Here is a 13,497-nt window from a genome sequence, read left to right on the forward strand (position 1 = left end):
GTAGCTGAACCCCAGGAAGTGCTTTAAAAATAACATAGTACGTGTTATCATCTTTGCCACTAGCACTGAGATAAGAGTAAATTAATCTTTCGGGGCAGAAGATGAACACCTATGGAGCACAAGAAGGCATTTTCTTATCAATCAGCTATATTCATCATAATAAGATGAAGCACAGAGTTATCCTGTGTGGGGCATTCTGACATGTCACACGTGTTACAGGTTTATATTGCATCAAGAATACTGAACCCAATGTTGCTGTCGCTGTTGCAGTTGTTGAGCAGTTGCAGCTCCCACCTCTAAACCTGGGTTCTATCTACCCTTTCATTTATTATCTGCCTCTTTCAAGTTTTAAAGTCAAATGAAAGAGGTTTATATAAATTTTTAGTAGCAGCCTTTTTTTTACAGTGCAGATAGATATGAAATGTCTGAAATTTACAAGAAAGTAATTAAATTTTCCATTAATTTGATTTTTCCTTATTATGCTTATTACTTTTATGTGGGGGGGACTGCAAGCATGAGCCTTCACCTTTCCTTCCTTTTTAGTATTTCTACATTTATTTATTTTACAGCTAAATCCTTTCTTTAGTACCTGCTAATCCTTTTTCTTCTGTATGCTAACAAGAAATCCAGTTCAGTATGAATAGATAGCCAATAAGAGCTGAAATTCAAAGCTCTTTGTTACTTTCCTCCTTTAGTTTGAAAGTAATTGTTTTGGACAAATAGAAACTTGAGTCATACATAGTATTTTCATTTTAAAAAAAGAAAGAATGTCTTCGTTTTTCATTTGGTGAAAAGAAAAAGTTTATTTCTCCATCACAGTGAGCATTCAAAGAAGGACATGGAAAAAACAGTATCTGAAGGTTGCTCTGACTAATAGGAAAATAGCATTTAATCACCTGAGGACTTAACTAAGAAAAGTTTCAATTACAAGAAGTTCTCCCATCCACGCTTTTCATGCAGGAATGTTCCAGCCAACTATTCTCTGAACATAAAATAATAATTACTTTTATGCAGAGTATGCTGTCAGATAACATTCATTAGGAGACACTTTTAAGAGAAATTACACCAGTATGTATTATAATCCATTGTGTGCTTATTTTTAAATACAAGATAATATTTAAAATTTTAATTATCTATTGACAAGCAAAATTTTTCAAAGTTTTGTAATGTAACCCTAATTTAAAAAAAAAATTCTACTGGACCTTACATACCTTTTCTCTATTCAAACATGATACGTGTTGTTGAAATCAAAACACTAAGTTATTTTGTCCAAAGACAACACAAATTTAAATGTATTTAAATTTTAGACATACGCCTGTGCCCAAAACATAATTGAGAAATGTGGAAAAAAAAATCAATTCAAATTACTTCTGAAAACCACTGAACTTCAGTTTTATGCTCTACTGGGTCTGGAGCAAGATGTGGAATTTCAACATCTTGAATGTTGAAATGCCAACTGAGTGCAGTTAAGATGGGAATAATTCTGCTCCACCTCTTCAAACTGTTTGGTGGTGTCTGGCTCATCCCAGTACTCTGAGCTGTATGCAGAAATTCGGAGGTATGGTTGCAGGTCACCGAATGTCAGTGAGAGAAGATCCCACTGGCCCAATCTATTCATATTTCTGGTCCTCATTTAATGATTGCTGAAGCTTCTGTATCCTATTCAAAGATGTCTTGATGCTGCTCTCTTCACCTTGATCCACATCAGATAGTAATGTCTCTAGAAAACCCCTGAGAGAACAGAGGTTTTAAACACCATCACTGGCTCTGAGGAGTAGGTGAAGACACCAGTCTGATGGCAGAACTGAACTCTCATATCTCTTTACTACAGATATAAATGCTAGAGCATAACAAGTCAGATTCAGTGTTCTGTGGGGTAAATGGCATAATGGGATGTTCTGGTTGAAAGGCTTTAAATAATCTCAATGAGCTCTTCCTAGCAGTGCCCTACAGCTTTATTCAAAAATTTTTGTTCCAATAGCAAAATGTTTCTTATTTCCCTGATGGAGGGAAACTTTTGGAGGGAAAATATGTTTATCCACTATTGGTTTGGGCTTATGGTACCAGAGAAATCAGAAGGAAAGTATTTGAAAGAGTAAGCGTGCTATAGAGTAGATTTGGGTTTAGAACCAATGTTTTGATTTTCCTTTCTGACATCACCGTGTGCTGTGTGCATTTTCCAAGTGGCAACTTGACATCATCAGTCTGTGTGTTGGCCAAGGTGTTCCCTCTAGTTGTATTTCTTCTTTTTCACTGTGTATGAGTCCCTTCTACCAAGAAAGAAAACCAATCAGGAAATAGTGAAAGGAAATAAAAGCACTATTAAATGTATTTGTAAATGAAAGATATATAGATATAGATGATATATAGAGAGATAGAGATAGATATAGATATAGACAGACATAGATATAGATAGATATAGATATAGATAGATAGATATAGATTGCCTCCACTTTTTTTATATACTGTATGCAAGTGCACTAAATAAGGAGTGAAGTGCTGACACAACATGGAATTTTTTGTAGTGGAAGTAGATTATTTTTCAGGCCCCCCTATTATAGATCATGGTATGACAAAAGGAACAGTCAGATTTAAAAGACGAAATAAAATGTAAGTCATGGTAGCCACAACATTTAAAATCTTTGGTATGTAACTAAAATTCTCTCTTCTTTTGATAGATCTGGGGAATTTTAGTGGTCGGACAAGAAGTGCTGTATCTGTACGTGAAGGTCAAGGAGTTGTTCTGATGTGCTCCCCTCCACTTCATTCTCCAGGTACAGTAGGCTGTAGCCTGTATTTATGCTCCTCCCTTACAGTTTCCTCATTATTGCATGCCCAGGATTTTAGATACAATATGTATTTGATTGTGGAATTTCAAAGATGAGATATCCACCATTCTTCTGACAGTTTTTGGAGCACTAAAGGACTAATTTAAGCTCATATATTGCAAATGCCAATGAATAGCAGCACAGTAATTGCTACAAGATTGTCTAATTCCTGGTATAGAACTTGAATGTAACAATAGTCTCCATGCCATCAACAGTGAGCATGCTGCCTTGAGGTCACAGAAGATTGTTTTTAGTGTTTAGAAACCTACAGAATTTCCTGCAAATTCCAATGTCATGATGCTTATTTTGAATACACATTTTATTTTCTTTTCAGTGGTACAGATGAGATTTGGTTGCTTCCTTTCACTTAGTTTCATAAAACTGCATCATTGCTAAAAGTCAGAATCACCATAAATAAAACAAAATGCCTGTGGATTCCCAGATGAAAACATAGGTATTCCAGAGAGGTTACTTTTTTTGCTTTTAAAATTGACACTCCTGCAAAATCTGTAGACAGCTAGGTGCATCCTTATATTTGCTTGTCATATAACACCTGGAGACATGATGCTAGACAGAATATCTCTCCAAATTTTGGGCCTGAAGAAAAATAGCATTGCAGATGGAAGATCTGAAGAAAATAAAATCTCCTCTGAATTTCTGTTAGAGAAATGTGTTCAGTATCTACTTATACTTCAAGGATTGTTATTACTGTATTACAGTTATCCATGCCATCTCTCTGCTTTTCTCTCTTTTAGCAGATTCTCTTGTTGTGGTTGCCACTACAATCTCTTTCTGAGTTTGACACTGCAGTCTATGAGATGCAATTGAGTACATGATGTTAAGGATTGATAGTGATGAGTAAACTGAGAGGGAAAAGATGTAGGCAAAAAAAGTGAGCGATGGCTTCAGCAGCACAGCTGAATTTCATTTCCCCAAATAAACTGAGAGTGAAAGGATAGATGGACAACAGTCAAGAGTGAAATTGTCACTCGCCTTTTCGCAGCTGCCATGCCACAAAACACACCTTTGTATATCAGCACAATATTCAGAATTCTCTTCCTGAAATTATGCTTATGAGTTTTATCTAGTCAGATTTTAACACAGTGTTCTACTGTAACACAGATGTTGCCTTTGAAGGTGAAAACTAGTATCTTTCATTTTCATCACCAGGACAGCAAAACCCCTGCTGTGCAAACTACAGTGCTCAAAAGCAGCATTCAGTTGTTTTAATTTATATTGTTTGAGTAAGAGTAGGCTATGCCAGCAGGAAAATTACTTCCAGAAAAATGTCTTTATCCTCTGCTGGCATAATTTTTTCGCCATAGCTAAGCCAGAAAAGGTTCTACAGAGTAATGGAGTAATCAAAAAAAGCTGAAAAAATTGCACTGATATGCAGAGGTAAACACAAACTCCTATCAATGGGAAGGGGTCTTCGGCTCCCTTCCTTTTGTTCATTACATACTGCAAGTAATCCTTTTATCCAAAGGGTTGTCAAGCTCTGGAACAGGCTGTTCAGGGAGGTGGTGGACTCACAGTTCCTGGAAGTATTATAAAAGTGTGTAGATGTGGCTCTTAAGGACCTGGTTTCTTGGTGGAACTAGTGCTGGTTGTACTTAATGCTTGGACTGAATGATCTTAGAGGTCTTTTCCAACCTAAATGACTCTGTGATTCTATCACAGGCAATTTGCTTCCAGCTCCTTACTTGCAAAGTACTGGGGGTCAGTAAGTTCTTGTGGTGCTGCAGTGGGACTGCAAGTGGTATTAATACAGTGGCTGGAGTCTCCCTGGAAAGGGGAGAGATACCTCCACAGGCCTGGTGATGTTTCAAAAATCAGTCATTCCACAAATCCCCAGCAGTAAAATACAAGACATTAATGTAGATTGACTGCCAAATCAGAGTCCATTTGTAAAGAAAAAAATCTGGACAAAACCTGAAATTTCAGAGGGAAGCATATAAATTTAATTCTGAAACTAAGCAACAAATATGAAACCTCCAGGTAGAAAGGTTTTTTGCCAAGCAGAGGTACTTCAAGGATTTGTATGCAGAAACATCTAAACTTTTTTTAAGCATTCAGTTTCTTGGTACTCCATTTTAATTTCTGTGTCTGATTTGCAAAGATGGTATTATCTTCTAAATAGCCCAAATAAATTTTGAACATTAAAATCGTCCAGGAGACAAACTTTCAAGTGGATCCTGAGATTTTAAAGTGGATATATCTAAGTTGAAGACTATTCAGAGCATGTTTGCTATGTGTGAACATCTCAAATTAACAAGACCATGAGTTATGGGAGTGTTTTTGATGGTAGAGAATTTTTTGTGGATGAACACTGCAAGCTTTGCAATATTGATTTATTCACATTGATCAGCACCTTTAGAAATAATTTTCACTTACTTATCACAGGAGATAAATCCATGATACAATATCAAGACCAATAATTCTCCACAACCTTGTAAGCAATTTGTCCTTCAACAGAATCCCATTCCTCAATCTCTCCAGTCAATAACTGCATATGAACTTGCCCAAGAACTTCAGCTTGAGGCCTTTTAGACAATGACATTATCAGTGTGGGAAAAGAAAGATGACTTAGCAAAATAGCACTGTATCAAGACAGATATAGTTTTATTAATATGATTTCAAATGGAAGATAAAATAAATAATTCTGATTAAATAGTACCTACATTCCATTCTTACAGAACACAATTTTAGAAAAGATCTGAAAAGCCTTTACAAAGCACCACTGACTGAAAAAAATACTACACGAATTTCTTTTGGCAAGATTTTAATCAGAAAGGCAGTTTCATACGCATATAGACTTGATTTTTATTTATTTATGTTGTGATATATTATCAAGAGGCAATGCATTAAGCATACAAATAGACACAAACTTGTGATGTATTTATATTGTTCATATAAGCTTTCATTAGATTGTTGTCCAAATATTTTACAGGGAAAACAAGGGGGAATGTGGAGTAGTAAGGACACCTGAAATAGATTCTGAATATTGCAATGCAGATTGAGATGAGAGAATTGGCTCTTTAGTTCAATAAATGAGTTTTAAAAATTATTGTCATCTTTCATGAGAAATACTGAGGCAACAAACCGAGGGTGTTTTTTTGGAGTGGCTTTATCCACTCCTTCAAAATGGTGAAGGAAAATATATTCAATGAGAAGATTTTTCTGCCAATTCCTTATGTCAAACAGATTGTCATCTCCTGCTTTTCCTGGACCATTGCTCATAAAAATGCTGCCTCTAACTTTCTTGGGAGTCCTGTATCACTTTGATGTGCCTGCTCCAGAAGCTCTCCCACTAGCACAGTTTTTGTTCCTAATCCTTGACTTGTCCCAAGTGAAATATATTAAATGTGGATAATTTGATCATTCATAAACCTAACACTTTATCTTTTTTTTTTCGCCCATAAACACAATATCTGATTCTTTCCAATTATTTCTTTTCTCAAGGAAGGGTTTCCTAGGAAGTTAACTCTTAGTTGTCCTTGCAAAGCAAGAGTTATGTTAATTGCTGACTGCTTAAATAACAAGATTTGTTTGATGTTTCCAATTTTAAATGCCTTTACTCTTTTCTTTCCATAAACAGGATTATGGTTTTTTATTGTGGTATTCTAAAGCATGTAAATATAGTGTTTAATTCAGTCATTTAATCATCTTAATTACAAGGTTTACCAGAGCAAGATTAAAAATGAATGGAAGTTTTCATCCAAATTTACATGTTTCCCTCAGAATTAATACTTTCAGATGAGCTTTTTAAGGCTTTTATTCAAGGCTTTCAGTATGAGCTTAATGGAAAATGCCGATTCCCATTGTTAGAATGAGTGGAGCTCTGCTGCACACAGGGGAAGGCAGATGTGTGCTCCATGCTGCCTCAGAGGGATGCTGCCGTCTGCAGGGAGCTCTGCTACATAATCCATCTGCAGCATGTAGCATCTCTACAGATGTTAAACTATAACTTTCTTTATCTCTTTCTAAAGGGCAAAGCTGATTTTAAAAAGCTTGGAACCCGTGCTGTAAGTTGCATCTTTTAGATGTCCCCTTTACTGTCACAAAACAAGTTTTCATGAGAAAGGTTTCATCAAAAATGATTAATGCCAGTGTCATGGGGATCACAGTCCTTCCCAACCATATCTGAGTGTCTGCATACTGTGTTGCTAAACAGAAAAGCTGCTAAAAAATTCCTGCTACCACGGGCCAGAAATTTTTGTCCTGTTCTTCTATTACCTACACAGTTGTCTTAGTCCTCATGTTTATTGGAGAAACTCACACAAAATAAAGTTGCTTTAAGTCATTCTAAGCTCCTATTTATGTGTACATCAGACATACTCAGAAATCCACTTTGGAAGTAAACACAAACCTATCACTTCTTACTGTTCAGGGTCAGCTAAAGGAATCTGAAAACTGCATTTGCATCAAAACTCCAGCTCTGGACTGCAGCTTCACTACTAGTTGGAAACCAGGTCCAAATGAAGTGCAACACAGCCATAGAGCTCCCCTGTTTTGAACACTGCACAAATTATACATAGAAATAATAGGACAGGCTCTAAATCAACTCATTCAGGTAGAGAATAGACTTCTCCAGACAAATTAATTATCATAACAAGGTGGTTATATCTGGGCTGGTCTGCATTCAGTGTGCTCATTAGCTTGTTTACTGGCAATTGGCTCAGGTATCTACATGCAGGATACAGCAAATTCTGTTCTGAAGAGGTCCATGCACCCTCTGGATCTCAATTTACTAAGCTGATTTTGGAATAGAATTCTCAGATGTCTGTCTAAATGCAGCTGAAGGTCACACGGTTATTTTAAGGTTGTGGATTAAATCCCAGGATCTAGACACTCGACAGTGGCATTTCAGTCTACAACATCAGAGAACTTCTGTCCTATATGTAGATCTAGCCTTTACTAGTTCATTCAAAACCACAGGAAGCCTTCAGTATCTTAGATTTCTGATGCTCCAGCCCTAAGCATGAATGGATGCACTTCATCATGTTAACTTGTCAGTACAGGTGAGATTTCTTCCTGACCGTGGCTTATACTGTATTAAACAATATTATGTATTAAACAGTAAAGTAACATCCAGATTCTTTTCTGTTACATTTTTTTTTCATAGCTGAATTTTCAAATCAACTTTAGAATAGAAAGCTAAATTATTTGCTTCTAGGAGTAGCCAAGAAGTTGGTGAAAGTGATCTCACTCCTTTTGCCTCGAGATCAAGGCAGAATTGTTTTGCTGGTACCTATCAAAGCACTTGCAGTTTACCAAAACAGCTGGACAGATCATGCCTCTAACCATGACTGTCCCATAAGATAAACAGAACTTATTAATCACTCAGTACCTTCTCTTAGTTTGTAGAGGCCAAGATGTATGAAGGTGGTGATGGGAAGACAAACATTTCACATTCACTGTAAACAATTAACATCTCTTCCTAACTGCTTGACTTGCTGAGAAGGTAGAACAGTCCAGTACAGCATACTGTCCAGTATGCTTCCTCTTGTACTAACAAAAGTGAGATTGAGAGGAACACTGACGTTTGGGGGTTGGGGGATTGTTGTTGTTGCTATTGTTTTTTCTTCTTAAAACCTATATTCCTGTTATAATGGAAGCCAAATGCTAGTATCCTAGACTTCAACACCTGTTGACCTTACTAAGAGGATCTGTATGGACGCTATAGAATGCTCAGCTCTGTTTTGTTTCTCTTATAATTACATGCCACAGTTTGTTCTTCACTCATTATAATTGCTAGTAGGAGCACAATGCTAGGTATCAGAAATAGGCCCCTTAAGTAACAGTAGTAGAAAATAATTGCTTACTGCACAGGGAGGAAAGGTTTATTTAATAAACACTTCTTATATAAATCTGTCACATATAAAATACAAGATGACAACTTTCTTATCTCTGCTTTGCAGGTCTATAACTTATAAATTATCTACACAGATGTTTTAAAGCCTCTGTTTGAGAGCCACACATTATCTAACAAATGAGTTAGATATCATGAGTTGAAGGGTTCCGGCATTTCCTTATTAGATTTTATTAGAGCCTTGTGATGATTTATCTTCTATGGGTAATTTGAATAAACCTTAAATTTTGCTTTTCAATAATGGAAGAATAAAAAGCATTAGAAGACAGGTTCAGAGTTCCTTAAACTTTATATTCCTGTCCTAATTCTGTGGTAATTTCATAGGGTCATATTATCTCTTCACACATCACATTTTTGCTTGGAAGAATCATAAAGATGTTTGACTCTTGCATTGTCTACTTTGTCACTTCTACTAGACTTCTTTTGAAATTTTCATGTCTAATAATGCTAATTTGGATGGGTGTTATCATTAAAGAGAATGTCCATGGCCCCTCACATTGCTCAACATAGGTATCTGTGTTCTTTATTTGTGCAACTGATTGATGACTATGTCTGTAGTTTTCATTACGGTATGAAAAAATGCAATTAACTTTTTTCCTTCTGTGGTCTTTTCATTACTCAATACATGACCAGTAATTTTGCTGCTGACTTCCCTGAAGCACATTTTAAGGTTTCCTTCCTCAATCTTGTTGAAGGCATTCATCTGAGGATATGAAATTAAAGAGTTTGATAATTACAGAATTTTCTGTAGAGTAGCATTTTAACAAGATGTATTTTCAAGAGTGGAGTTACTCCCAGTCTGTTGGCAATATGTTGTTATTACATTTTAATTGCATTTTAATGATTGCATGTGCCCCAAATTCTAGACAATGTCTCTATAGTAAGTGTACGGATAAATAAGTCCAGTTTTTCTCTCATTTTTTTGTTTGGTTTGGTTGGGTTTCTTGTGTTGTCTTTGTTGGATTTTTGGTGGGCTTTTCTGGGCTTTGGATTTTTTTTTTGTTTGGTAGGTTTTATGGGTTTTTTTGTAACTTGAAAAGTAATAAATGAACAAAAATACATTCCTGATCCAACTGTAGTAAATTCTTCCAAGGAACTTCTAAGTATTTAAAAAACCTCCAAAAAAACCCCGCAAAAATTTCCAAATATTACCATTGCTTAAAAATCTTCCCCACCTTCTCAAAAAATGTTAGTAATTCTTTCAAATAATGCAGTAATTTACACTGGAAACTGCAAGTTACATGTCCCTACAGCCACTGGATCACTCACTAGAGCTGTTTGTCCCCTCAGGGACCATGAAAATATAGTGAAAAGAAGATAGTTGACCTTGCCCAATTAAGGCAGCACACAACAATGGATGATGGGGGAAGCCCTGACAGGGCTCTGCTTAAGGGATGCATGCTGTAGTTTCACAGTCACAGTAGTGTCTACGAATATTACCCCAGCTGACAGCTCAGGAGAAACAAAGTGAAAGGATATACCAAGAAAAGAAGGAGGAAGCATGAGAGATTAATTAATTTTAAAAATATATGGAGTGAGTTGGCCCTCAGGCTCATTCACTGTTGCCTCTCAGGCACCAGCTGTGCGTGACAATTTGTCTACAGCTTGACAAATAGGACAATAATGAAAAGTTTCTGTAGTGGGCAAGATCCTCTTCCCTCAAGACAAGTTACTAGCCTGTTACTGATATGTCCCAACAAATTAGACATAACTATCAGGAACCTCTTAGTCTAGGGATTAAACCAGACAGCATTGTCCTGCCAGATTTAGCAGAAATGGATGCTCATGGTATCACATCCACTTTTCCCCAGCTAGTGTTGAAAAAAATACCAATTAAAGCGTTGCACAAATGCTTTCTGTGGCAAGGGTTATCCAGTTCTTAAAACAGCAGCAGGCCAAAGTTCATAGGTTTAAGACTGATGTAACATATAGCAGTTACCATCTCAGAGGTGCAGGGCTCTCCCAGAACCAACCTGCTCATGGTAACCTTCCCATTAGAATCCATTCACTGTTTAGATCTGATGTTTTACTAAGCTGATGCCCAGAAAAATACCATTTCACAAACATGTCAGCTGGTTAAATGTCAGAAAGCCCATTTGTTTAAGGTAGAAGTTCCTAATTAATACTAATTACCTCTCCATATCACAGAAAAGAACAAAGTGAGAATGCACAGGTTAGTCTGTCTAACTAAGGAGAAGAAGCCAGAAATACAATGCTGATCAGACAGCTGAAACAAGAGCAAACAGAAGAAAAAAGAAATGAGAAATTATCTATTTCTAAGTCTCTGGATTCTAGTTTTTTATCTCCATGAGCATTGTGATTAAATCTTAAAGGATGTAAAAAAACCAAGGATGAAAACAGGGGAGTTTTCAGAAAATGTAATTCTTCCCACACTAGGCATGATTATCTGAATTTAATGGTGATTCTAGTAGAGATGACTACTATTGTTAGGAGAACAGTTTTGATTCAGAAGCAGAAGGGTTTGGACACAACTGATCTGAGTTCTGTAAGATTTCAGTAATAAGTTCCTTATATAATAAAGTCAGTTATTCCTTATTTCCTAAGTATGAAAGTGAACTTACAACCATTTGAGGTGATACAAAGCTTAATGAGACATAGAATTTCATAAAGCCTAATTTAATCAGTTCAGGAAGATTGTTTGAAATAAATTAAGCTGTATGAAAACAATTGTGGTTGGGATATGTAGCTGGCATTTTTCTTTTTCAAAGGAGAAATTAGAAATTGTTTGGAAATATATCCATATATATATGTGTGGATATATGAATAAATATATATATATATATGGAAGTATTGCGGGTTCTTTTCCTATCCAATACAATTATAACTGGCATGTAGGTAGCTATAATTTAACATTAGATATGTTAAAGGCAATTGCTTGGATTTTTCAAGGAGAAAATGACTGGATATGTATAAGCATATTATCATAGGAGTTCAGAGGACAATCTGATTATAGCCAGATCTGAATGACTGTGCAGCAGCACATGTACATTCCATATATTCTGACAACAGAATATATTTTCCAGAGAAATAATAGTGAAAAAGTGACTTTTTATGACCAAAGTGACATCTTTAAAACAATGTAGTAACTAATACCACACTTCATTCCAATTATTTGATTGCCCACGTGTATTTCCCACGTTCTTATGCTCTGTTTCAATACTGCTAAAATCATTGTGATCACTTCTTTAGCCAGTTGATACAGTTCCCGTTGTTTTGATGCTGCTGCCCCAGAGTGGAGAATCTGCAACTAAGAAACTTCACTGCACTTATTGGTTTATTGAAGCATTAATTTGCATGCTATTTTCTTCTTTCAGTAAGTGAGAAAATGTTCTATAGGGGACTGCAGGGCTAAAAATTCAGAAGTAGGAAGGGAGAATAAAAAGAAGGATTTAGGTAATAGTAATACAGGATTTGTCAGCTTGGCTTTTCCTGCAGAAACACAAAGTCCTTTAGGAGTTTTGCAAGCTAGTTTCAATCCTGAAGAATATTTTCAGGTCTACCAAATGCAAGAAGAAAGAAGCACTATCTATTTTACAGAGGACAACGTGGATGATCTATGAAGAAAACATCAAAGAAAGACTAAAATTGCACTGATTTACAATCCAGATCTTGTGATTTTACATGGTCCAGACCTTTTGTTGCCTAGGATTGGAAGGAAGACTTTCCAAACAATATTAAAATAGAAAATATAAGGGCAATCTTTTAATGAAATAATTCTGGTGCACAAAATAAACTTATGTGCACACACAGAATTGAATTTTCATATTTTTTGTAAGTTTAATTATTATATCTAGCAAGTACATCCAATGGGAGAAGGGTTGTCCTCGTAACCCACTTTTGGACCTGCTCCATTGGAGTTCTTAGTCCTAAATCTTGTTATGTCTCCCAAGTGCCGGTGCAAAACAGGATGTTCTTGATAGAATTTTTTTTCCTTGAAAATAAAACCAAACAGAATTTCAAGAGTGTGATAGAATGTGTGAGAAAGGGTAACTACCATTCTAAGGTGTAAGAAAGTGTTACAAACTATAAAGCTATATATTAAAAATATACAGAGCTATATACGAAATATATATGAATATACAAAGCTATATATGAAATAGCTAAAAATCTTCAGGCATCATATCACAATTCTCTCCTATTCCTAAATGAAGATAGATTTCAAAAAACAGAATAAGACTTATGAAAACTATGCACATACTCAGCAGAAGAGATTGAAGGACTGCCTGCTGTTTGCATTATTTTATTATCTATATTTTGCATCTATATTTCCTTTAGAATAACCAAAAAGAACAGGAGAGTTGGACAAGTACCTTCTTCCATGTGATATGTATGTGTAATGGGACACATCATATGTACATATAATATTCCACTTTGACTGCTATTGCTAAGAGTTTGAGGAGGGGATACTTAATCCTGGGATACTGGTCTAGGCTAAAAATAAGACAATAGAAGGCAACATATAATGTCTCAATCACAATTATGTGACAAGTAGAAGATGGGTGGAAGCAGTTCACTGGGTTTCCAGCAGTGCAGAACAATGTGCACAGGGATGTAATCATGAAAAGTCTGTATGTAGAAACAGGTAGGAGCTACATTCTCAACATTGTTATACTTCAAATGATTTATTGTTGTTGATGTTATTTGTGGTGATTTATTTGTACAACATGGTTGAACAGCAATATCAGCATTCTGGGGCAATTTGCTAATGTGACATGTTTCTTCCTCTTTGTCTGCACTTTATTTTTTAATTAAGGTGGAAAAAAATCATCTGTCACC

At 35.8% G+C, this 13,497-nt stretch overlaps 1 protein-coding gene across 3 annotated transcripts in view; it reads left to right on the forward strand.

Annotated features, from left to right (window-relative positions):
• Nucleotides 1-13,497, forward strand: part of CNTN5 (contactin 5) — a 598,136-nt gene that overhangs the window by 416,667 nt on the left and 167,972 nt on the right. For all 3 annotated transcript variants that reach the window (XM_066175731.1, XM_066175732.1, XM_066175733.1), the window contains one exon: nt 2,679-2,774. In XM_066175731.1, coding sequence (XP_066031828.1) covers nt 2,679-2,774 — 96 coding nt within the window. The remainder of the gene's footprint in view (nt 1-2,678; nt 2,775-13,497) is intronic.

The sequence above is a fragment of the Chamaea fasciata genome, unplaced genomic scaffold (assembly GCF_029207755.1).
Source record: "Chamaea fasciata isolate MVZ Bird 193981 ecotype frontalis unplaced genomic scaffold, bChaFas1.0.hap1 SCAF_2, whole genome shotgun sequence".
Classification (NCBI taxonomy): Eukaryota; Metazoa; Chordata; class Aves; order Passeriformes; family Sylviidae; genus Chamaea; species Chamaea fasciata.